Source organism: Falco cherrug, chromosome 7, assembly GCF_023634085.1.
Source record: "Falco cherrug isolate bFalChe1 chromosome 7, bFalChe1.pri, whole genome shotgun sequence".
NCBI lineage: Eukaryota > Metazoa > Chordata > Aves > Falconiformes > Falconidae > Falco > Falco cherrug.
The window spans coordinates 50,945,838-50,972,814 of record NC_073703.1 but is presented as its reverse complement, the minus strand read 5'-3'; the positions used below and the strand labels follow the sequence as shown (position 1 = coordinate 50,972,814).

Below are 26,977 nucleotides of genomic sequence, written 5' to 3'. Positions count from 1 at the left end.
TTGGTCATTGAAATCAGTCTCAATGATAAAGTGAAGCTGATCAAATATTTTCTGTGTAAATGTAGGTCAAAATGAAAATTGAGCTCAGCTTCTTTTGGTTTTAATGATGTATCATTACCGAGAGGTGATGTTCTATACTTGGTGTGGACCATGGTGGTCTCTTCTGGCTTTAAGATCTCATCATAAAGTGCAGCGAAGACTGTCCTCCTGGCCGGAAAAATGCGCAGCAGTCCCTTGCCATGCATTCTTCCCCAGTACTTACTGAGCATAACAAAGGGTTTCAGATGGAATGTCTTTTTCTGCAAACATTTCTGTGTGTGCTTAGTTCTACATCAACGTGAGGTGTCCCAGAACTGTTTCTGCATCCCTAATCATACTCATCAGACTGCTGGACTCTCCCACTGGGGAAGAGGTTAAACTGAGGAATGATCTCTGTGATAAACCAAGTCTGACTACACTGTTTTCAGCATAAGGATCAACGCTTAGGTTTCTTTTAGTTTTAATTATGTATCATTTATTTTAGTAGTTAATGTTGCTATGCCATTTTTCTTTATAGCAGTAATTACTTCAAGGGACCAAAGAGTAGTTGTTACTTGAGAGAACCCACCAGACAAAGATTCATTTAATTGTAGTATAAAATGTGGAAATAAGACATGAAATATTATTCAAAACTGAAATGCCATTTGTTTAATTTTTAAAAAAATATAGCTTATCTAACTATATAATATATATTATAATATTTATAACAATTTTTGTTTAAATTTTTATATTTATCATTTGCCTTTCCCTTTATTTGTACATTTTGGTTACAATTTCTTCTGTTGAGCATGACTGAAAAAAGCATAGTGGTCACTTTTGCTCTAATGTTTCCAGTCAGCTTCCTTTCTCAGCATCATGGGCGGCTGTGGTATGGTAATACTTGGCCTGGAAACACTGCCAGGAAATATATTCATAATTTCTTTGAACTGCAGTGTTAATAACCATGTGAAATATTCTATTAGTCCTCTATTTTAAAAATGGTATCTCTATAGAGCTTGCATTTTAGTCTGAGCTAACCTGATAAATTTAAAGCACTTAGACCTGTTAACTACCATGTGTATGCTCCTTTGAGGGAGCTGGGAGAATAAAGACAGTGTTAGAACAGAGGTGAAACAGTTTTTCCTGAATAGACCTGATATAAGACACTGAAATATCTCATCCTTGATGTTACGGGAAGTCATACCCTAGCATAACTTGGTATAACTACTGATTTGAAATGCTTTGCTGAGAAAATCTCTGCCAAAATAAAAAATAAATAAATCTATGTTTCATAGGTAGCCACTCTCTCCTTTTTCCCTTTACCAGAAAACTTTCTGTGGCAAATAATGTATAACATGCTTAGATTTATCTGAAGGGAATGACAAGTGGTTTAAATTCAAATTTGACAGAAATGGAAATATTTTAAAATTCATTTTATTTCAAAAATGTATCCCCAAAATATCCTGTGATCTTTCAGAAGTGCAATCTCTTTGAACAAAAAAATCAGGGGAAGTCTACCAAGATCAGAACGTTTTGACCTTCTGTAGAAGGTTTTAAATACCCACAGCTGTCGTCTGAACCAAATCAATTGAATCAACACCTGGGAAGTCCAGTAAGGGTCTACAAGCTCATCGGAGGCACAACTGCAGAATTTGGCCACTAGGATGCAGTTCTGAGTGTGACAAAAAAATAAATGCATAGCCTGTGAAGATGAAGGACCTTGTAGAAGTAAGCATGGGCAAACTGTGCAGGGTGGAACCTAGCATTTGCAAGACTGAAGAAGGAGTAAGCCAAGAACGGTAAAGATGGAGATATAGGTGCGGTACAAATAGAAGCGATGCAGAGTTGCACCAGAAATAATTTTTTCTTCAGGATTTATTGTTTGAATTATCACAGCAGTTTTGTGTACCAGACATCAGCAGAAAGTCAATGTGCTATGCACACCACAACCCTAACATAACAAGACATGCCTGCAGAAGACAGCTTTCAGTGTCCATCAGCAGGCTTATCAAACACAAGCCTGGTTTGGGTGACATGGAACAGGGACACCACACAAGGGCCTTTAAGGCATGGTATACAGGTTGGTAAAGCAGCCTTTCTTCTGTGGAGTTGGCAGCCTTGCCGTGAAGAGTTTCAGCTGCAATAACAACTCTGACGTGTGGAAACCAAACCTTGGAAAGGCAGAAAATTTTGGCGCAGAGGTGGGTGTGGACACCTGCTGTCCAGGGCCTGGCCTAGTGCTGCCCAGTGCAGCTCTTGGATTTGAGGGTCAGCTTTGGGCACAGTGGGCTTGGCTTGCCTTCCGGGGGGAAAAGAAAGGAATAAAAATCTTATCCCGTCCAGTAGAGTAACGGGTGGAGAGTATCTAAGCTACTTTGCACACCTAACTAGCGTATGGGAGCTCCACCCTAGCCAGCAGCAATGGCTTTTGCCCATGTGGCAGGTTTGCTTCAAAGCGCGGGATCTGTAAGCAGTTCTGTGGGAGCCGTGGTGTCTGTCATGGACGGTACTCGTGTGCCGAGTCCTGGGCTCCTTGTGACCCCAGCCTTCAGCTGGGAAATCCTGGGTGTCCGAGGGGCATGACCCAGAGACAAGGCTTTCACGGTTACAGATGGAGGAATTTTGCCTGACGTTTTCACAAGGCCTGTCCTGGCTCTGAGCCGCGCCACGCCGCCCAGCAGCAGCCAGGGTGGCAGGAGCCGAAGTTTCTCTGCGCCGCCGGCAAAGGGCGACTGGCTCAAAACCGGGGGCAGCGGCCTCCGCCGGTGCCGGTGCCGGGCGGGGGAGGTGTGCCCGGGCTGCCCACAGCGGGCGCTGCTGCGGCGGGGCCGGAGCCGTCACCGCTCCCGCGGCCCCGCCCGGGCCACCGCCCCCGCCCGGCGCGGGCTCGGCGGAGGGTCGGCCGGCGGCGGCGGGGGCCGGCCGAGGCGGGGGCGAGGGGCGCGGTGTGTCCGCGGCGCTCTGGCGGCAGCGTCGCCCTCGCCGCCTGCGCCGCCGTCCCCCCGCAGCCTGCGGGGCGCTGAGGGGAGCGAGAGGCTTTCGGAAGAGGCGCGGCGGAGAGCCCCGGCCCCGCCGGCCCCGCCCGCAGGCTCACGCCATGGCGCGGGCCCCTCCCCGTCCCTGAGGAGAGGCGAGGCGGGGGGCGGCAGGGGACGGCGGCGCGCGGTTGCTAAGGTAATGGGAGTGGGCTGCGCGCAGGGCTGGGGCAGGGGCTGCGCTCGGCGCCGCTATTTCCCTCTTTATCCGCGTTTGTTTGGCGGAGCGGGAGCCGCTCGCCTCTGTCCTGGCAGCGGGGTCCCCGTCCCGGTCCCGCCGCGGAGAGCGGAGCCCCGGCCCGGCGGGAGGGGCTGCGCGGGCGGCCCCGAGGGGGCGGTTTACTCCGAGTTGGTAGTTGCGGGCAGGTGCACGGCGGTGCGTGTTACCGGTGCCTGCGTCTGCATACACCGGCCCGCGCCGCCGGGCGGGCGGGGGAGGTTGTGCCCCCCCTCCGACCATGTGTCCCCCCAGCCCGCCCCGGCCGCCGTCCGCCTTCCCGCGGCAGGGGCCCGGCGGCGGGTCACGGCCCGGGCGCGGGGGGCGCCTGGCTTCGCGCAGCGGTGCGGGGCTGCCGTTCCCCCGGGGCTCGGCTGGGCTTCGGGGGACGCGGTGTCCCAGCAGGGATAAGGGCTGTGCCCGGGGAGCCGGGGCTCGGCGGGGGCGCGGGGTGAGTGGTGGTGCCCGGGAGCCGCAGAGCTTTTTGGGGGAAGGCCTCGGAGCAGGACGGGGGGAGCGAGCGCTGGGGTACGGCTTGAGGGGGGAGCTGGTGTCTCGTGGGAAAACTTGGGAGCAGTTTCAGTTGGGTAGTGTGTGGCAATAGTACACTTTCATCCCCCAACAAAGTGCGTTAGCTCGAAGACGGACCGTGTGCGAGAGTAAAGCTGTCAGGCACTCTCCTCCCAGAGCCTTAATCTCCTGTGACACTAAAAGCATCTCCTTAGTCACTAGCTGCGACAGCATAAATAGAGGAATAGGTTGTGGGGCCAGCAAGGAGCTTCCAGTGGTTTTTTTCCGAGGAAGATGCAGATTTTTGTTTAGAGAACGGCATGCTGCTGCTCGTACGGTGCAGACGCAGCAGCAGTCAGAGCCGCTGCTCCGAGGAGCTGGCTGCGCCTGTGGCTCTGCTCCTGCCGCCCTGCCTGCCCCGGCACTGCGCTGGCTGCCGGGCGCAGCCCCGGCTGGGACAGCCTAGGTAAGTTGGGGCTTGCTTCAGCCGGCGAGGGGCTTGCCAGAACGGCATCCAGGGGTAGCCTGTGTGCTACAAGAGCAGCATGACACTTCCCAGCTCTTCCCTGAAATTAAAGATATGTGTGATTGCTTTTGATTGATTTTTATTTGCTGACTTACCGGTGTGTAGGGCTCGGAAAACAGGAAAATGTGTCTTTGATAAATAAAGCCATGCTGTAAAATTCACCTTTGTGTTGGTGTGTTAAACTGTATATTGCTGGCTTCCCACCTCAAAGAAAGCTACGTTTGATTTGTGTTTGTGTGTTTCTGGGGGAAGTGCTTTCAGAGCTGTGAGTGGGAAAAGCACTTTGTAAATGTATAGTGTTATTTGTAATTGCTTGCTGAAGAACATAATGAAAGAGATTAACTGTAGTTCAAAGCTTTGGGGATTTAAGGCATTTGTTATCATCGTAAATATTCTTCAAGGCTGATTTGGCTTTGTTTTTAAGTGGAAGGCTGTGTACACTTCCTATCATCCATTTCTTTCTTTCCCTTCGCCACCCCCCCCCCCCCCCCCCAATGCCAGATTTGTTCTCATCTTGCATATTGCAAGAACTAGCGATTTTTTTTGCTGTGTGGTTATGAGCTGTAATACTTTCTCACCAGCTGACTGGGAGCAGTTTCACTATATTTTCTTGTAAATCTGCTTTAAAAAAGAGGTCAGATGTTGAAGAGCAGTTATTGACTTGGGGGCATATGGTTACAAGCACAGAATAATAGTGTTCATTGCTTGGATGTGTGTGTTAAATGCTGAAGAAACTGTTTAGACTCAGCCAGTATTGACTTCATTTTCAGATGAGCTGTTCCTTTTTCTAACGACCTGACTAATAGAATAATTAATGTCAAACATTCCAGTTTCTTTCCTAACTGGTTACAAGTGTGGTGGAGTTTAGATAGCCTTTATTTTTCCTGTTTTGAATTGTAGTAGTGGTCAGAAAGAGAAATACTTATTTGCTACATATCTCATACTGACATTTGTAGTAATAGATGTTTGAAGATTGCTGTTCACCTACCTGACTGATTTTTCTGGTTTCTTCTTACTACCCTGCCCTTCTAAGAAAGGGCATGATAACGAGCTGCGTATAGTCATTATCAACACCGCTTGCCTTAGTTTCTCTCTGATCGTTCCTGTGAAGCAGGTAGTGCAGATACCTTTTTAATCAATAACACGTGAGGATAAGAGGAAAAAGCATGTCCTCTTAAAGCAGCAATTGCCTCCTTGCTAACCACTTACAAGGTGTTGCAGTACCTAGCCTGTAATTCTGGTGGAGCACACTGATACGACAGAGGAGAGCAGAGCACTGTTCATTCATGGGAGTAACTGTGTTTTGGTTCATGTTTCTGAGGCAGCTGGAGGAAAGCTGAGTGTATGGACAGGCAATGCTAGGATCTGTTGTCCTCCCTTTGAGCAGCCAAGAAGGGGACAAAAGGAGAGGGCAGTCCTGTCCCAGCAGACTGCAGCAAACTAGCAGATGGCACGGAAAGAGAAGCTGCTGTGTGTGGAGTAGAAGGAAGACAAAATAGCTGCAGTGTGTCATCTTAACATGGTATGTTAGGATGCTATGCTAGTCTGTGGTGAAACTTCTGAATCTCGCAGTGCTGTGGCTCAGGCATCCTAGGATGTTGTGGGGTGATTATCTTTTTTACTGTCCTCAATAACAATATGAGTCTCCAGCTCTGCAAAAATAAGGGATAACTAACGTGGAGGCTCTGGTCAGAGATACTCTTGATATCTAAATCAAACCCTGCAGCTGTAAAAGTGGCAGCAGAACGAGGGCAAGCTGCTTTTTCCATGTCCAGCGTTACAAGAGTGCAGTTTTGCCCTTATGATCAGTTGTGTTGTGTGTGCTCATCACCTGGAGCTTCAGTCGCGTTTCTGCAAGCGATCTGGGCTCTCTAGAAGGGTGATTGTATGAACAAACAGGTCCACTGAGCAGCTTCGGACTGTTTCAGGATACAAATATTGCATCTAGTTGCCAGAACCGAAATGCTCCTGGTTCCTTATGGGACTCCTCTCAGCTTCTTCTCAACTGCATTATTATCTATGTTAATTCATACCACAATATTATAATTGCAAAGAAAACCTGGGTACAATAAGAATGTTCATGATTTAGAAGGGTGTTTCTTCATGTCGGTCTTTGAACTGCTGTCACCAATGTGGCACAAGACAGCGCTCTGCCATCTGAAGTATAAAACAAGATAGAAGGAAGATATCATGGCCCTGTGTTATATTGAAGGTGTAGTAGTACTTTTAACCCTGAACGCTTGCGGCTCTGTCCACATATGAGTGGAAAGCTGACCAGAGCTGTGCTGGCCAAGCACGTTTCAGAAACACTTAAGGTGCCTGCGGGTGGTGATGGGTACCACCTTGGGTTTTTAGCAGCATCTGGATGAGTCAGTCACCTGGCTCCTGTGGAGTTACACGTTTGACTTCCTCAGGCTACAAAATTTCCTGTTTGCTTCTCTGAGCACTTGCATATAGTTGAACATCTGTCTTAATGTTTGGAGCTAAATTACTATGTTCCGACATCTCTTAACTTTTTTTTTTTTTCCTCCCCCCGCAAATTTCTGCCTCCACTCCTCATTTCTTAACTTTCTGTTTAGTGACTGTGGAAAATGCTGCTCATGTGGTGGTGGTGGATTTATGGCGGTTTAGAGGTGGCTAGAGTGCACACAGTCTGAAGTACTTTGAAAAATCTGGTGTATCTTTATACCGTTGAAAAGGTAGTAGTAGATGTATCGGGGAGAGTTCAAAACTCTTTGATTACAATTTTCCTTCAGTGATATAGTGACTTTTAAAGTTTTTAAAGGATGATATTAACGTTAGAGAATCTGCAGTGCTTTCTTAATCTATATAAATTTTACCATGAAATGACTCTTCTATGTTTTCACTTACTGTTTCCAGCTGGAGTAATAGCATATTGTGGTGACTGGGGAATGAGCTAATTTCTGCTGTTGTGCTCTATCTGTGAGGAGGAGCAAGAAAGAAGAGCTAATTTATATTTTCCTCATTGGTTGTCAAGCTCTAGAAAGATTGTGGAGTCAAGAGAGACTGCTGCTACCCACTTGTGTTACATCAGATCTCATACTATTTTTTTAACGTCTCTGTAGCTGGTGGCAAAGAATGGTGGAGAGAGAAAGAAAGAGAGGTAGGTTAAAATTTCAGTGAGCAAGAAGGTTTTGACATCCCAAGAGCTCTGCATTGTCATGCTGGAAACAGCTGTCTGTTCCTGGACTCAGTAGCAGTGTAAGGCACAGGTACTGCACTACTACATGTGGGTGGTGGGGACCATGAGATAGTTAAAGCAGTGAAGAGGAATTGGTGCTGTATTTTTGCCAGCAATCTTCAAGTACATGTTACAAACATCATCACAGTGGAAAGGGATGATATTTTGTCTTTTTCACTGTATAGAACCTGGCATCAGTGGTGAAAGGTTCGCAAGGTAGTTAAAAGCTTTTCAGATTGATTACTACAGACCTACTATGCTATGGGGATGTGTGTTGAGCAAATGATAACTAATGGTTTGAAAGTCAGGGCTTGTATGTTCAATTTATTGCTCTGTCATCCATTATGTGAATGTGGGAAGTCACTTAATTTCATTGTGATTTAGTTTATCATTTTGTAAAAGAAAATAATATTTGCCTCTGTCATGGATGAGCAATTAGTTTCAGATTATGTCTTTGCTAGTGTAACAGCAGTCTGGCGTAGACATGTATTAGCTCAATTAAAGGAACTGTCTTTATAGCAATATAGTGTAACAGCAGCAGTATTAAAGTATATTAGTATTTATAAGGTACCTAGCATATATTGGTATTTGTAGTAGTCCAGTTATGGCTTTGTAGAGTTCAGGGTAGATGAACCACTGCGGTGGGATTTGTTGACTCTGCTGAACTGTGTGGGTTTGTGAACTTAAGCTACCTGATTCAGGAGTGACTTAGATACTTTTTATATTGCAATCACTGAAGTGATTTGAACGTAATTTGCATCTGAAAAGGCTGTGTGTTGTTGTGATGAACAGCACGGCAGTGAAATCATGGTACATTGCATCATGTCTTTGAAGAACATGGGATGCAACCAATTGTGTTCATTTGCATCAGGGGTGTTGCACAGTGCCACATGTTCAAAAGCACCTGTTCTTGTGGGTAGCAAATTTCCCATTTTATTTGATTGTAGGGTACTTGGAATTTTCTTTCCTCTTGAGAATGAACAACCAGCAAGAACTCTCAGCACTCTGAAGTGTTTTAAATGACAGTGCAGTCATTGATCAATGCAGGGGTGGATTGGTTGTTATATCAATCTTGCATTGGACTTGAAGGGAACTTCATTTCAGCAAGCTACTGTTTGGAACAGGTAGTTTAGGTGTACCAATTCTGAATTTGGAATCCAACAGGTACTGGGACCTATATATTTTTTATTTTAATATTTTGATTTTCTTGTCAGCCTACATTACAGCATCCTTTAGTTTGTGCTGCTTCTTTGCATTCAATTTTCTCCTTCCATCAATCTTCTTCAGTTGTTTTCAACTAATTGGATACAGTGTAAAATAGAAAGTGCAGTCCTTCCCCCAGAAGCAGCTTACTGTTGCATTCTGTTTTTTCTCTGGTGAATAAAGAACAAGTCACTTTCAGAGATGGTGTATTTGATGGATCAGCTTCATAGACAGTATGCTCTTAGCACACCGTTAACTGATCCAAGGAAGAGGATTTTTCAAAGGATTTATGTTGGAGAAGGGATTAGAAGTCTACCCTCAACTTCTGTATTATCCATGCAGTTACTCGTTTTCCACAGGGAATGATTCTGGCCAGCAAGTTGGCGTTCTTGCAAAACAATGAAATAACAGCTTCAGCTCTCTCCTTTGCAAGTGCTTCTTGCAGACTGATAGAACTTTATAAATACTGTAGTAGTTTGGGATCGCCAATTCAGATGACATTCAAAGCTGGGCTATAGCTATCTCTTTGCATTTGTAAATTCATAGAGCACTGACGTTTGTTTCGGTTAAATATTCAGCTTACATTTGCTGTTACATTCTTTGTAGCTAACCTTGGTAACAGTGAGTTGGCTCGGAGCCTTTCCAAGAGCGCTTGCACGCACAGCAGTATTATTTTATTGGAAAGGTAGATTGATTGCAGGTGGATACTGCATTTTGTTCTGAATTCTTTGGAAGAAGGATGGGTGTATTGGAGACAGTTTCTTTCTGCGTATAACCTCATCCTGGTCCATTAAAAGTAAATTTGGTATGCAAGTGCCCATTTTAACAATGGATTTCAAAAGGGAAAAATCTGCCTTATTGATAAGCAATTCATGTCTCAATATTCACTACTATGCATCCCCATTCCATTTTTCCTTTTGGTTGTCTTGTTCTCCTTGTTCACCTATCTGTCAAATAATAGATTGAAAACTCTGGAAGTGGGAAAGATCTTCATTTAAGTCAGCAAGGCTTCCAGCACACCTTGGCTTGATAGACCAGAAAACAGGTTGTATATATTGCACTCTAATTAAAAAAACAAAAACAAACAAAACCAAAACAAAAAACCCCCCAATGCCTCTAAACAGACATGAAAGAACTTGGGACCTAGTCAGTGTCAGATGCCAAGAAAAGTTACTTTATCTTGGCTTCCACTCCTCACTTTCCTGGATGTGACATCCAGTTGCAGCCAGTATTTTCAGCAACCTAAAATAGCTACAAATATCTGCAGATTTAGAAATATGTAGAATTGGAATGGTATGCCTCCCTGGAGAAAGAGGAGGAAAGTAATCAACTGCCATAGTTTATCAAGAATTAGTCTGATCATTTGCCAGGTGATTGAGACAGGTCACCTGTGGATAGCACAACTGGAACCGTCTATCCTTAGTGGTGTTGCCTGTTGTATAGTTATGTGCAGGGTGAGTACTGCCACAGTTGTCACAGTTGGAGAGAAAACTGGTCAAGGCCACAGAGAATTCCCTCTTTTGGAGGTGGTGCAAGGCCTTGGTGACCCCTGGTTAACAATGTCCTGCTTAGACCACCACACTGAATATTTACTTGTTTTATTAAAGGACATGAATAACTGGGGGCAGCAAGTGATTGGAGAGTACCTAAGGAAACCAGCTGCTCACATTAGATTACACAGTGGGCTGAGTTTAAACTTGTAGACTGCGTCTGCCTGCAGGAGGCCAAGTCACTTGGATCGCCTCGTGTTTGAGAGCTAGCTCTGCCTAAAAGATGGCTGTGTCGATAGTGTGTATCCTTGGACAGAGAGGTGTCCTCTGGCCACCAGGTGGTACCTCTGTGGGCTGAAGATACAACGATTGTTATGTATGTTTTTTCCAACTACAGTGTTGAAAAAAAAAAAAGCAAGGTGGTTCTGCACCCCACCAGAAATATGAGGTTATATATCACATGCCTTGGGACATGTTGAGAGGCTGTATGGTGTTGCAGAACCTATTGGGAGATTGCTGGAGGAATGGGTAAGAAGTAGGGAGCCAAACCCAATGTAAGGTCATACATACTGACTCTTGGGAGCAAATGGTGATGGAGGAGAACTGTGTTCTCAGACCTATGTCCACATACTGGTTTGAAGCTCTACAAGAGAGAACCTTGGGAGCAAACTAGCAGTTTAGTGGTATGGGTGATCGGGGGTCTAGAGTTTGCTCACTGTCCTAGGACTGTGTGGAAATGTAGGCATACCACATCCAATGTAGGATGTTTTAAGGCAAGCTTTTCCATAGGAAGCACTTAGTTACATGACGGAAGGGGACTGCACCTTTAGGAAATGTCTGTAAGAGTAGAAGAAATCAGAAATCCCAGTCTTCATCAGGACCTGTTTCCCTAAAGAGAAGAAAAAGGGGGTGTCCCAGAATTGGGTCTTTTCTTGCTGCTCTGGCAGGGTGAGGCAAAAATCTCTGCTGTTTCCGTGCCTGGATGTGTGCCTGTCTTTTGTCCTGCCAGTTGCAGAGCTAGAGAAGTGTTGAGCTCCAGCACTTCAGCATGGGACTCCCTGTGAGCTGGTACCTCAGAAAGGGGAGGAATGGGATCCTTTAGAATGCACAAATTCTTCCAGTATAAACAAAACTCCTTTCTCACAAACAAAGAGGATGTAATTTGGCAAAAATGTGAACGTTAAGTGCAGTTGCTGGAAGTGTTTATAATTTGTTCCTTAAAAAAGGGCAACAGACTGAATATTGTTGATAGTGGTGCAGTGCTCAGCACTTGTGAGGAGGAGAAGGTCTGGGATGATCTTCCACTGGGAAAGTATTTTCAGAGGAACTTCAGTTACAATTTGATGTCCAAAACAGTAGGGTTTTAGATGCTTTGGAAGCTGTACTTTGCTGGTTGAATGCAGACTCCCTCTGCTGCTTCTCTCTGCAGGGGAGCAGCACCATGGTATCCAGAGTGGCAGTCTGTGACTGCTACCTGTGGTGTGGCATCCCTACACGGGGATGTCCAGCTCCTGTTTCACTAGCCCTTATGTCTTCATCATCTGGTTCAGGAGAGGAACATGCTTGCAGAGCCTTGTTCTGCTGAGCATGGTGGTCAGCAGTGCTGTGTGTAATACCAGCCTTTCCCCTTCTCACCAGTAAGGATACTGGAGGAGATGGTGGAGTTTTGATCTTAGCTCCGGTCTTCCCGGCTTTTTTACCTGATTCGGATGGATGTTGTTTCAGTTCCTCATACAGGCTTACTGCTGAAGGAAGAGAAGAGGTGAATTGGTGCAGTGCTCAGACTGAGCTACGCCGGTTAAAAGCAGAGTATAGTCCAGGTTGGACCTGGGGATCCTGCGGTTGATGTATTTGCTTTGGTGAACAGGATGACTTCTGTGATACGCTGTATGTTGTCCTCTAGTGTACACACCTTGCTTGGTATGCCCAAATCCTAGTTTAATGAAGTAATAGTTAACTAGGAGAGGAACATGAAGATGAGTTTCTTTCTTCCCATCTCAATTCTAGAGAGGCTTTTGTAATGGATATGGAATATCAGCTTAATGGGGACTAACTGAATTCAGAATAACTGATTTTTCTTTTCCCCACCACCCGTCTCATCCCTCCTGTCACCTTAATAACATGATCTATTAGATCTAAATATTCTAGCAGACCAGGTAGGGATTTTTCCTATTACCAGCTCAACAAGGCATGTGATTATATGATTTCTCAGGCATATGGAAAGTCATATAGTCTAGATATATTTCACTAATTAGAAAAAAATTAACTAGATATTAATGACATGAAATTATATTTTACTCTGTGATTGTGTGCTAAAACTCTAAATTTCTCATGATTTGACATTAGCACTACATGCCAATTATAAGCTGTCCTTTAAATACATTAATTACATAGCATAAAGGTAATTTCCACTTACTGTCATCTAAAATTGTATTTCAGCTGAGTGGTGCTGATAGATATCTACATGGGGATTCATGTAGTAGATTCTGTTTTCTGGGATTAATTTTTTGCATATTATAACAAACTTTCTTATTTTATCTCAGATGTGCAAGAAATGTTTTCCACTGTGAATTTTGCTTATTAAGTTGACAATTTATTTATTAAAATGGACGATAAGAGTTCAAATATGACCTTGTATTGGACTGTTAAGTCCAGGTGATATTTTCAAGAAATAGTTTGTTTTGCAGAATTTCTTCTATCTTTGTACTTCTTTCTTTCTCTATTATCTTTAAAATCCAGAGTCTATAAGGACTCCTAGATGGGGTAATTTCTGTGAAGAACATGGGGGTTTGTGCTTATAAGAGTTTTCTTACAGCAGCCTTGTTTACAATAGTCTTTTCTTACAGTAATCAAGGTATTTGATAACACCAATGGGAATCTATTTACTGCTTAGCTGTTTTCATTGAATTTACATATACACAGAGATTAAATACTGACAGTATTTATGCACTAAAACATAATGGTTGATGTTCTTGAAGTTTTATTATTCAAGTTCTGCACCAAAAACTCTAAAGAAGTGAGCTGTGGGGAGAAATCCCACCAGGTTTTCTTGCTTTCTGGAGCATTTTTTTAATGGTTTATTCCAGTTTAAAGGAGTTCACTGATCCTTTTGTAACATACGGGAACCATATCTCTTTGCAGCTTCAGGTTTTTGAGAGAATTTGAGGAGCCTCATCAGATAACAGAGAGAAGACTTGCTATGTTTCAGTACATTTTATCAGTGGCTGCCTATCTAGTCCATTCTGCTTATGTTTCTCAGGAAAAAGCAGAACTGTTCTATAATAAAGATTAAAACATAAAAAGGAAAAAATCAGCAAGAGGCAAATGTACCCTCTCTTTTTAGGATATTTTTGGGAGTGTTTTTTAAGGGCTTAATAGGCCATCTTATCCATAAACGAGAAGTTGAAGACTGCTGATTTCCTCCTTGTGTGTGACAGTGAGAGAACAGTTAGCGCAAATGGTTTTCAATTTTTATCACTTTTGCTGCTGAGGAGTCTAGATTACTGCAAGCATGGCTGTTGTCAGAAAAACAGCTGTGGGAAAACAGCATCTTTTGAACCTGAAAGTTGGAAGTTAGGGACCATTTATTTTTTGAAGATACACTTCTGGATTTAGATTGCTGGTGTGTGGATACAGGCTGTTACAAGATAGCCACTGGTAATGTGGTAAACTGCCTGTAGAAGTAAGGAGTTGACAGTGCTCTTCAGGTGAGGCTCTTAACTGGAGGCTGTGTATGAGTAATCAGTTGTTTGGGTTTTTTTTAAACTTCAATAAAACATTTTTTTGCCCTTCTCAGGCCAGTGTAATTTAAATGTCTGTGTAAGACCAAGATGAATTCTCTTTTGGCTGATGCATCGCAAGGTTCAGAGGACACGCTCTGTTTTTAACCTGTGTAGTGATGTAGGATTGACTTTCTGCATGCATCTTGAGTAGACTGGGCTGGCAGTGAGAAAAAATGGTGTAGAAAGAATAGATTTCAGTAGGATCCCTTGAAAAATTAGTCCTGTTATCATTTCATGTCAGGCTATGGGGTTTGTTTTTTAACAGAGAAATATGCAAGTCAGATGTAGACTTTCAGATATCATTATATTAATTAAAGAGTTGAAATGCAGCAGTTTAACATAGTATTAGGGTAAAAACTTGTACTTTGAATGTGAGCAGTCTCATTTGTGTTTGCAGTAGGTAGCCTGCATCACGGGAACCTTGGCTCTGGGCTCTCCATCCTTGACCCTTGTGGTCTGTCCACAGGCATAGATGCTGGGGTGCTCCCTTGGGGCTATGTTGATGTTGCTCCTCCATTGGAAGTGTTGCTGATGTGTAGCCAGCGGTTTGTGTTCATTGGGTGTTAAGTCTGTGCCACAATTTTCAGGCTAGGGAGAACACCCTGTTTGTGAATCGGTTTGAAACCAGGCTTTAGCATGGCAGAGTGCAGGGAAGCAGTTCTGTATCACTGGGTGCTGAGCTCCACTCAACTCCCATATGTTAGAAAGCACAGGTGTAATGAGATCCACGGGGACCCATTATTGCTTTGCTTTCACCTTGAAGAGCCAAGATCATGCCCATGTTGTGTCACTTGTCTTATTTTCTTATTCATTGTTTTTAACTCTCTAGAATAAGAATACCATCTAAGAAACAATTTTCTGTTTGGTTTTTTTTTTTTTTTTTTTTTTTTAAAAGCAGTCTAAAAGAAAGAGAAGAACCTTGTGTGATGGTCAAAGCTATCACAGTTCCTCAAGGGCCCTGGGGGACGCCTGGTCCAGGGGCTGCATTAAGGCTCAGCCTAGCACCACCAATGCCTGGGCTGTGTGGAGGCGATGCCTGCACTTTGCTCTGGAGTGCACCTCAGTCTTACCTAGCCTCCAGCCTTGTACTCTGTGACATTCATCCTACTGTGGCCCTGCTCCTGACTGAAACCCAGCAGGAGATGGTGGGCATCAATGGGAAGTGCTTTTGCAAATTTGTCTTCCAGCAACAGGTTTGTTTGTATTGATTACCTTTTGCAGATCTTCAGAGGCAGTCAGTGGCTCCCTCAGTGTCACTGTGAACAGCATGACAGCCACTGCTACATATTGTGCAAGATATTTTTGCCTTGTACCAGAGTACATGAAAACTTTCAAGACCTGCTATGGGGGAAAATCCTGAAGTATTGGAAAAGATCAAGTGAGCTGACATTGTACCAAGAACAAGAGAATTTGTAAGTGAGGATGTTCAAAGTGACTAATGCAATGAGCGAACTGCAGCTAAGTAATGCTGCAGAGGGCTTTTTGATTAGAAATTGCTAATCTCTTCTTTAAAGGAGCATAGCTCAATTAAAAACTAATGGCAATTGTATTCTTTTAAAGTGTGCATATATAATCTCAGATATAATGTAAGTAGTGAATGTGGTCTTTATATACTGCAGGTGAAGCTGGAACTTGGGTTACTTATGTTTTCAATTCTTTGTAATTGCCTTCAGAAAGTTACATAAAATCTGTACCTATTTTTTGACTCATTCAGTTGTGATGACACCTAAATCCTGATTCAGTGCCTTAAAATCATGACTAAGAAGTGCTGTGAAAATACACATTAGTGTAAATAATTCAAAGTGCTATAATTTTGAAATGCTTTACCCTTCATCATTTGTGCTGTGTAATTGTTTTTGCATCTATTAGTTTTGCTTAGAGCATTTATTCCCCTTCGTTTTTAGCTCGTGACCTGGCACAACAGTGCAGTGTTTGGGCTTCTAGGAAGACATGAGACTATAACAAGAGTGAAAATAAATTTGTGTCCTTTAAATATAAATAGTGTCTAAATTGGTTTGAACATGCTTTTGAAAGGTAATAGATATGTGCATTGTTTAATTTGAGATAGAATTGTATTACTGAGTTTCAAAATTGGTATGTACATGTACGAATGTGTTTGTGCCCACAGTTTGTGTGTATGCATACTTTATGAAAGAAAGACATGAAGGAATCTGGATTGATTTAGGTTATTTAACCTTGGTCTCTATTATCCCTTGCTCAAAGGGGTACCTCAGCTGCTTCTGGCTCCAGTGGAGGATGCCATGTTACAGCAATAGCTTTTTCACTGCTGAGACAGGACAGAGCTGGGATGTGGTCTGAGGTTGTCCGATTCTGGCACTTGACTTGTTCTTGGGAGCTGATAACTGACAGCTAGAATGGCTTTGGGTTGTATTATAATTGAGTGATATGTATGTATATTATATGCTGGGGCACTCCGTTGCCTGTGGGAATGTGAAAAGTGGGTAGAGAAAGGAATAGGAAAGTATCTTCCCCTTAAGGGAGGCAGTTCAGTGGTAAACTGTGTTCTAGCAATGACTGTAGATTATGCATGTGTGAGCATAGACTGTTTTGGTCTCAATTTTTAATAAAATATGTTGAGATGGGAAATTTCAATACTTGTATTGTTAAAGAAATGTCGCTTGTCAAACACCTTTAATGCCAGTGTCTGTAAGAGGCGATGTTACCTCTTAGGCTAGGAAAGGTCACCCAATGGCTCCACAGCAGCTTTTAATTTAAGATGTAAGTTGTCAAACGTGCTGGTGGAAGAAAAGTTTAAAATATAGTATTTGACTTAGAATGTAAAGTGTCCTTCCTGCACCACTGATGTTTTTGCCTCAAGCCTGGCATGATCTGGAAGAGATAAGGCAGCACTTCTGTGCTTCTAGAAGATAGTTCGGCTTAAGGAGTACTATGCATGGTTGTTTACCTGTGTCCAGCTGCCTCATCCCGGATCTATCATGAGGTGAAGGAAGCTGCTGACTGAGCAAGCAGCTATGCCTCCCCAGATCCTGGCTGCTGCCCTAGGGTTGGGAAGGGCTGGAGGTGGCTCTGAGTGTCCACAGGTGACAACCAGCAGTGTGCCTGACAGTCTGCTGCACCTGCCGGTCCCAGTGGGGTTTCACTCTGTCTTACAGCGAGCTTTTTATCCTGGTTGGCTTTTTGTTTGAGGGTACCTCAAAAGCCCCTAGAAAAGTCTAAGCTGTTTGTGCTTTATAGCAAGGAAAGGAAGTGTGTGAATTATTAATTGGTCTTCTGTTGAATGGGGGTGTATAATAAAAGATTAGAACTGGGGGAGAAATCTGTTTGTGTGCAGGATAACCCAAACCACAGCGGTATGCAGCTTGGTGGCCCTTGCCCATTGGGGTACTGTGCTTTAGACAAATCAGTTCAAAGCATTTAACTGTCTGACATGGTGTGATAAAATCCTGTAGTGGGTGAAGTCTGGATCATGGTTGCCTGTGTACCATCCTTGTGTGTTTGTCTTGGAGGTAGTGGTAGAAAGTATCATTTTCTGATAACTACCATGCTCCCCTGCAGCCTGGGGTGATGCTGACCTTTGCTCCTGTCTTTGCAGTCTGAGCGGCGAGAGACAAACATGGCCCAAGCACCCACTGATCCAAGTAATGTGGAAACTGCTGACCCAGAGGAGAGTTCTCCAAATATGATAGCCTACAGAAAGGTAAGATTTTGGAGCTGCTTGAAAAAATCTCTTATGTGGTTGGCTGGTAAAAGGATCCTATGCCCCTTTTGAAGTCAAAGGTATGTTTCAGGCTGCTTAGATGCATACCTGAAACAGTTTTCAGGAAAGTCAGTAATTAAAACTATAGCATTTGAAAGCTTGGAAGCCTTATTCTGTTCAGTGGAAGAATTTAAGCTTGTTAATATAAAATGTTGGATGACAAACTAATAACTCAAAATTTGTCATTTCTTGTGAATAGTTGTGATGTGACTCTAGCTCATCATTCAAGTTTACTCAGTCTAGCTAAAAGGATTGTACGTACCTTCCAAGTTTTATCACACTAAGCATAAAGCAACTGGAATGCAGCAATCTTTTAGTACAAACTTTTCTATTTTCAGATAGTGTTTTTTGTTGCATGACTTACAGTCTTTGCAGGTAGTTGTTACTTCTTCCTGTTGCACTGCTTAAATTAAAAAGAGAAACCTCTCAAGGGCTAGTGAAAAATGAGTTAGGGCAAAGGTAAAATAAGAGCAATGTATGATGTCAAAGAACATTCTTCCACCATGATAAAATGTCTTATTCTGAAGTACTTTGGAGGTAGAATAAAAGATGGAGAACAATCTATTGACCCATTTGCTAAGGCATTGTTATACTCTGGGGTCGGTGTATCTGTTATCTATGAAATTGAAATTTAATGAAAACATATAAATTTTATTTAGTCTGCAAAATGTTTCATACGTAGCATGTGAAAATGTTGTATGGTTCTTACAAAAACAAAATTTCTTGCATGGCCCCAGCTACCATTCTGTTAACAGCTACAATGCTAGCTCAAATCAAGTTTCCTTGTGTAGTACAACACTGGGTAAAATTTATATTTTCACTCATTTTTACACCTTACAAAATAGCTGTGAATAACTAAAGTGTGTTGGGTGTACATGGTACTGTTTTCTACTTGTGTGACTGTAATCTTGATGACTTTCATCTGCTGAGAAGATAATTCAGGTTTCATATAGAGCATAAGTTGTTTGAAGTGTTACTTTCTGATTACTGTAATTTTGATTTGGTTGTTGCATATTTGGTTTGAAATCTGGAATTGTTAACATGGGAAAAATTTCTGGGTGATGTGTAGGCTTGTTTGTTTTGAATGTGTTATGAACACATTTTGGCTGCTAATTTGGAAGTAGGAGTAGTTGGTTAGTCAGATTATCTTTTTAGAACGTGTTTGCTGAGAGGTCCAGCACCCCCGTAGGTTGAAGTAGATACGGGATATGAAAGTTTTTGGTTGCATGATCTAGAATTAGGGCATTAAGTCTGTGGCTCTGCAGAGAATCCACTTACCTCTTCTTGAAAACATGATTTTATTTGAATGAGCCTCACTTTCTATTAATCTCATAGCATTTCTGCTAAAGATTCCTCCCTTTCTTTGCCTTTACAGTGTTTCATTTTTGTCCCTGTAGAATAAGACTTGCAAGTTCTGTGGTATCAACGGGGAATGTACTCATACCATTTGATTCCTTTCTCCTTACTGGTGTTCCTCAGATGTCAGTATTATCAGCCCTTCATAATATAGTCATCTGTCAAAATAGAATAGCATGCCCCATGCTTTGTTCAGTAAAACTGTGTTCTGTATTGTCAATATTAAGCTAACACATGTCTGTCAGTTGTTTTTTTTGTTGCTTTTATGAATAGGTTTAATATTACCTGTTCTGTAAAGTTCATTTCCGTTGGTGGTTGACTTTCTAAATCTAATTTACTGTTTGATATCAGTTATATGTATTACACATCAATTACACGTTCCTTAGTTTAGAAATCATATGCAAAATCAAGAAAATCAAAGTCTTGTCTGAGATTATCTCTGCTGTCTCCAAATGAGTGTTTAGCTCTTCATCTTTCATTTCCTTTCAAATGGCTTGATTGCCAGTAATGAATGAGAAAAACACTGCACTGGACTCCCTGAAATACAGAGCACAATCTGCCAGCATACTGTACAGTTCAGCGCTAGCCTTGTCTTACAGTCAAATAAAAAGTTTGCCCCTCACAGCAGGGATCCTGAGATGCAATTGTCAATTCCCCTAAGGAAAAAGAAGCAAGGCTGAGCTTCAACAATGGGACCACAGTAACTCCTGCTGTGTCAGCTATTTTGTTGCTTGTCATAACTCTCATGTTTGTGGGGTTTGAGGGGGGAAAGTCCTCCAAGTACAACCCCAAACTGTTTGTGCTTTCCTTGACTTTGATTTTGACTAAGGCTTACTGATATCTGTTTGATGTTCATAAGCCAAGAGAGTAGTTGTGGTATCTTAGTTTTCTTTATAATCACTAGTAAGAGAGACAATTTTCCCTTTAGGTTTGTATATCTTAGGTGGTGCTGAGTGTCCCTTTGAAGCAACCTCTGTTTTGTTTATAGAGAAAAGCCTAGAACAGGCTGTTCTCTTAGGTAGGTAAAAGTAAAGCGGGATGGATTTTGGCCGTGCAGAACAAAACAAACTAATTTATTTTGACTCCAATTAGTTTGTGAAATTCTCTATGGACTCCTGCAAGCAAATGGATTCTAACTGCTTTGATTGCTACAGCAGATGGTCTCAATGAGATAAGTCTTATTTTCTTCGGTGTTCAGGGTTAACCTTTTGGAGGCTGATATTTATCAAATTGTGAGGCATGTTATTTTTTTTAATCCAAGTTGCTCAATGTTGCCTTACTGTTCTGGAATATGTCTCTGTGTGTGAATTAGGTAGTGCAGATGCACTCATTAGAGTAAGTAGTGTTAAGGGTGTGATTTGCCTCAGCCTTCACTTGTTAAAATGAATTGTACCCTAAACTACATGAGTTGTATTGACAGGGTCTCCATTGACTGTTCTGGGTCCCTCGACATCTAGCTGTCAGGTACTTACGTCATATGGTAGACATCTATAATTAAGCAAGTTGCATCCCACTCCTAGGATTTGTGCTTCCTCTAATCTCGCTGTATGTCCCAGTACGTAGCCCTGGGCTGGTTATAGGCCTATGAATAGTGCTGCAGTAAGGATGTGCTGTCATTTATCTTGTGTGTCACAGTGTTACCCAATGAAAAATTTAAGGGCGCTGCAGAAATTGCAGTGCTGTTTAAGTACTGCTCTGTGAGTAAAATGTGGGAAAAATGTTTTCTTCAATGAGTCTGGCCACATCTGGAGAAGATGCTGATGTATTTTTTTGTTGGGTTTAGTACTGGAAGAGTGGTATGCGGTGCTTAAAAAGACTGTTTGAAATGTGCTACCCTCCTTGTCATGGGAGCAGGTAATGTCAACACACAAGGGCTTCTGTGGAAGTGAGTGACATCCCAGTCCTCACTTTAGTCTGGGAGTGTTGGGTGGGTGCTGCATGGAAGGAAAAAAATGCAATAAAAATCCAGTAAGAGGGGGAAAATACACTCCAAGCAAACAGTAACAGAAAATATCAATTGATTTTAAAGGCCTGTCATATTCCCTTGAAATCCAGCCACTCTTGATTGCCTTTCTGGCTTCCAAGTGCTGGTTACTATGTGCCAGGGGCCCTTTAGCTCATCATGCCAATAATCCAGATCTGAAAGTTCACCTGCAGACTGTACTGAAAGACAAACAGACACCTTCTGATGCAAGACCTATTAAAAAATAATTTGGCAAATCAAATCTCCTTACAGAAAGGATGATGGAAACTTGTTGTGTCACTGAAAGCAAAATCAAAATATTTAGGGCTTCACTAAAGAACTGAAAATGCCCATAAGGAAGAATTGTTTAGTAGAGCCTGGGGAATATAACAAGAAGGATAAAACCACAAAAATTAAAATGTAGATTGGATAGCAAGGCATACTTGTTTCTGAGAGAGATCTATTAGGATGGGGAGAAGTTTACAAACTCAACTGTTAGATTAAGTTAAGAACCACCGTGAGTATGCATGCTTTGAGGGATATCAAAGGGTATCACTAGAGAAATGACCTGGACTCTCTGATGCTACATTTCCATTTCTGCTGAATTTAGCCAGACACATCATCTATATCTGGTTGCTAACACTGGCACTTAGCGAGTTAAAGTTTGAATTTTTACGGTTACTCATCATAAATCTTATGAAGAAGCAGGAAAAACTAATTTCCAAAGGCAATTACTGTTCTAAGTAAATGTAATACAAGCTTGCAGCTGCCACAAATTGCTTTCAGAAAAATCTGGGTTGTTTGCTACCTTCAGTACTTGGCAGCCTTACCCTTATACTTACTCTTTTTAAATACTGGTTTAAGACTTGAATTGTAACCATTATTAAAAAGAAAAAAAAAAGGCAAGCTTACATTAGCAGCTTTTTCCCAGGCAGATTCTGGGGTTCTAGTTGTGGCATACAGCTGGAGTGTTACTGGCAGACCTGGTCCCACAAGGCAATAAGGTGGGAAAAGGGAGAGCAAGCAGCTATGAAGACAGATGTACACATGCAAAAAATGTATGGACTGTGAAGCAGAAAGATGAGGGAAGAGACTGTTGCTAAAATTAGCTGTTCAGTTAAAAAAAAAATTGCTGGTATTGGGAGCTATCAGAAGACCAATTTGTTTGCTGTTAAGTTGTGCTAAATAGCACATGAAAAACTATTTCAACATGTTGGACATTGTCCGAGCAACCAAAAGCAGACACCACCTGTAAAGGCATATTTCAAATGATGACTTATTGCAAAGAAAGAAGAAGCTGCAGTCTTAAAATGAGATGGATTTCATGCATACAACTTCTGTGCTTTATTAGTTTCCATCTTTTTTGAGGTTTCCTAACCCTTTAAAGGTTTTCTGCTATTCCAGTGAGAGGCAGCAACCTAAAAATGCATTTGAACTGTTGAGTACTTCTGGCATTTTTTACTTGTCTCAAGTTGTATTTTAGGATTCTACTGCATGGAAAGGCCTTGAACTTTACTTTTGTACATGAAATCTGAGATTCTCACACATTGATGATAATGCATGAGTTAATAACACTGCAGACCTATAGTTGTCAAATTTTACCTGAAGATTTTTCTGTACTGGCATTTTAAGCTGTCTTGAGCTTGACGTTTCCTGAAATGTATTTTTTTTTTTACTGTGTTTCCAGACTAGAAGCAGTAACTGGGATTAAACTAGGACTGAATATGAGAGTACATTTCGGTACTTCAGGAACTGAAACACATAAGTAACCCCCATACTAGCATTGTTAACGTTGGAAAATAAATTTAAACCCAAGATCTGTTAATATACAGATCAGGCATATTGCATATTGAATAAAGAGGTTTCAGTTAATGTATCACTGCAAATACTCGTGTGTCTTGGCTGTAAACAAAAGTTGACCATTTCTTGAAAGCTTGCTAATTTCTTTATTCAGCTTATTTACCATATCAACAACTTTGACTGCATAGGGTGTTGCATAGAGAGGGGGAAATGCCTATGTGCAAGATGAGCTACTTGTTAAATTGTTGCTGCGTTAAAGGCAGAGCTGGATGATTTTTATCTAGGAGATTCCCTCTTGGCATTTCCTGTACTAACAGGTGTAACATCCAATAATTCTCCTTTCCATACCTCATATAGCAAAATCTTGGTGAGACGAATCACAACAGTGGCATTAAATTTAGTCCTAGAGAGAGAGAGACAGAGAGAGAGGCTGTGCAGTGGGGGGCAAAGATGGGAAGAGCTGTGTGCAACAGATCTGTCTGGTAGGAACAGCAGAGAAGAGACCTGAGTATGCTGGTGAGTAATAGGACAGTCATGGTCCAGTATTGTATGCTGACGGTGAAAAACAAATATAATCCCAGGGTTTCTTGGAGAAATATTTCCAAGGGAGCGATAGCTGTCAGTAGTATTATGCAATGGGCCAGTGATATGGCCCCATCTAGGTCATGGTGTAGTCTTCTCTTGTTATCTCCTGTCTTCAGAAAATATGACCTGATTACACAGGATGGACTAGAAACAAGTGGCTTATTTAGCTGAGCTAAACAAAGTGAGATAGGAAGAGATGTAATTACTCTGCAAGAGTGCTCGAAGGGATAAATGTCAGGCAGGGAGAAGACCTTACTAAGATGAGGATGGTGCTGGTGTGCACACAAATTTCCATACATTCCTCATGAGTAAATGCAACCTGGGAATTAGGAGGTGGTTTCTAATTCTCAGGAAAGTGGAGTTGTGGAGTAGCCATTGCATGGGCTAATGTGGCCAAGGAAGCCAGCTGGTTTTAGGGTGAGTGGAGGTATGTTTTTGAAGAGGCCTGTGTGATGTCATTTCTTGCAAAATAGTGAAGGACATGCAATGATCCAGGAAGTCTTTCTAGCTTTCTATTTGTACCTTCTTCAGATCACCTTGAATAGGGAATGTCTAAAATACCTGCAAACATTCTTTATTCATGCAATAGCAAACGATTTGTACTGCTGAAGTTTGATGCGTGCCAGTGTCCTTGAACAAAGCTAATGCCACTGACCTTAACTGTAGCTGTCAGGGGAACCTTGTGGTAAAGCTGTGGCCCATGGGTTTGATTTCCGCGTTAGACGTATATGAGTGTTTAATGATCTAAAGCATTAGTGTAAAATTGCAAGAAGTTGGTACTCAGAGGACTTTGGAAGCTGACTGGCATCATTGTTTAGACACAAAGCTGTCATACAAGTGGCAGAAACATGTTTTTAGAGGCAGGTGGGGGTGATCCACCTGCAGGAATGGCCTGCAGGAACCATTTTGTGGTTTGTTGTTTCTTTCCATCTTTTGTCTTGCAGTAATAGTTAAGACTTTGCTGAGGTTAAAGATTCAGATTAGTAGGTGGTGTGCAAATGTAACAAATAGCGAAATGCCTGTAATGTGTAGGTAGGTAGACCCTCAAATAACTATTTCCTTGTTTCTCTTTTTAGATATGTAAATACATACATATGTATATACATATGCACCTACTCACGTGCCTTTGAAGTAGTGAAGATGAACAAGTAACTTCGATGTTTTTCGTGCCTGTTTAGCCTAATATAGGACATAAATTCTTAGAATGTGTGTAAGTATATATGATGTATTTTCTTGTGCATCCTATATGCCTTCAATCTTCCAATTGAAATAATGCATGCACAGAATAACTTGTTTGCATTTTACACATATGAATCTTTTTCTGGTCTTGGAAAAGGTGACCTTAGCCCTAGTGTAAAGGTAGCCTTAGCTCTTGTGAATTGTATCCCTCTTTGTAGTCAAAGATTTTGGTGATAAGCCTAGAGCTATGTTTTTGGGGGTTTTTTTGGTAGTTTTCTCCATGTTCAGAAGCAGTTGTCTTTCCAAAATGTATTTAGTTTTCTTTCTTATCTGGCTTGGCTTTTCTCTGTTCCTGTTTGTATCTGAAACAAACTGTCTCTTGCACCCATAAAGGTCTAATTACAGTGATCTATTACTTTAGCTGTTCTCAGGCAGAAAAAAGATGAGCCAGGACCAATAGCTATGACAACTTCAAAGTATATTTTTAGCAAAGCAACCAGTGCAAATTTAGAATACAGAGATAAAAAGGGAAAGTTCAGCTAGAGGGTAAGATTATCCTACTCTAGCTGTAACACTTAGTCCCTTGCATTTTTGGAAATGGTTCTCTCTTATTCCCCCACCATCTCTTTCCCATGTCATTCTCTGTGTATTTGTCAGCATTTTAAATTGTGGTCTTGAAGTGTTTTCACCATGTTTGTTGATTAACTTTTGCATGTTATTTTGGGCAAGATGCTCAATATGAATGGTTTTTTTTCTGCCTAAAGCATTATTTTAGCCATGGGATTGTTTCATTTAATAAAAGCAAAACAAAATGAAATAGTGAAGTAGTAGAGAGCTGCCAGCCTGACTCATTCCAGGAGGCAGCTTCTGGCTATTTCAGATGCAGTCTTGAACCCTAATATTAAGATGAAAGAGGAAAGAGTTTGGATGGAATCCGATGAAATGCACATGAAACTATGTCTTTCTTGTTTTGAAATAGAACTTCAGCTAAACTCTTATTCTATCCTGATTAATAAAATATTACGTCAGAGGATTATGACCTTCTTTCATAGGGCTCTGTGATAAAGTTTGAGTGGGAGGATTCATTTCAATAACTAGAATTTCATGTGCAGGACCATGAAAATATGCAAATGAAGTTCCATTTAAAAACTCATGTTTTGTATCGTACAGCATTTTGAAGCATGCTTTCTTTTTTCCCATAAGAAGCTGTCGTACCATGTTCAAGGGGAAGCAATTACTTTTATTCTTTTTTTTTCTTCATCACTGCTGCTGTCCTATATCTTCTTTGTCTCCCCAAAGTTAAATGAACTGGAGAAAATGAAAAGTAACTAGTTAACCAGACACTGAAGTGCACAAGTCTGCTTAACAAAGAATTGTATTTTCATTTTGAGTATATTCATTATTTTAGTTTCAAGGCTATATCTCTTCAAGGGGGGAGAAAAATGAACAAAGGTGTTCATTTAAATAACATGTCTCTGTACTTTGCTTTTCTTCTATGTTAATGGGGCTCATTATTATTACCTTGCATTAAAGTGTTTGGAAACTATGTTCCGGACCAATAATTCAGTGCCTCTGAATGTAGTGATAACTATTTGCGGCATACACAAGAAGAAATGACAAGTAATTATATGTAATGCTTTAATTGAGAGTAGAATGAGTGGAACAGGTAGGAGGAAGCATTTAATCAAGGATTAAATTTGTGTTAATTATTCAGATAATTTCTTGGTTGCAAGAGAAAGCAGATCAATTCCAATTTTGTTCATATTTTGATTTTGTAAAAATGGGGTTCTATGAGATTGAAATCAAATAGATCTGTGATTATGTTTTTAAACTCTAGATGGAAATGGTTTTGTGTACCAGAGTCTTCTGAGTATAGTGCTGCAGTGTGACTTCTGTTCTCCTCCTCTACAGCTATTTTGAATTGTATTTTTTTTTCCATGTAATGAAAATAGGTTTGTTGGCCATTGCATATTAAGAATGTTCTTCTCTGGCTCTGTTACCATTTCATGTGTTTTTTCCTTATGTTTTGCAGTAGTTGGCAGTTTTAACAAGGAAACCTGGAGCTGGAGAGCTGGGGAGGCTGTTTAATAAACCTCTGTGTTTGTGAGCACAATCCTCCTTTGCTTGTTGGCATGGCCGTGGCTACAGGAACTGTTTTGGTGGTGCCCCAGATAAAGAAAATATTTCATTCACTGATGCTATAATTAGATGCCTTTCCCCATCAGTAAATCCACACAATTTTGTTAAACATAGCTTGTATCTACATACGAATTAGCTCATTCAATAACTTGCACAAAATGTCACATAAACCTTAGCAGCACTGGGTTCTTGTCACTTGTACTGTTCCCCACTGAGCTCTTAATAGTAAAATT

At 41.7% G+C, this 26,977-nt stretch overlaps 1 protein-coding gene across 2 annotated transcripts in view; it reads left to right on the top strand.

Annotated features, from left to right (window-relative positions):
- The first annotated feature begins 2,881 nt into the window (after nt 1-2,881).
- The window catches only part of RGS6 (regulator of G protein signaling 6), a 284,113-nt gene continuing 260,017 nt past the window's right edge, over nt 2,882-26,977 (top strand). Inside the window, exons 1-2 of one of the 2 annotated variants that reach the window (XM_055716873.1) lie at nt 2,882-3,192; nt 17,558-17,662. In XM_055716873.1, the coding sequence (XP_055572848.1) occupies nt 17,579-17,662 (84 nt within the window). In that variant the 5' untranslated portion in view covers nt 2,882-3,192; nt 17,558-17,578. The remainder of the gene's footprint in view (nt 3,193-17,557; nt 17,663-26,977) is intronic. The other variant, XM_055716872.1, reaches the window with a different exon arrangement.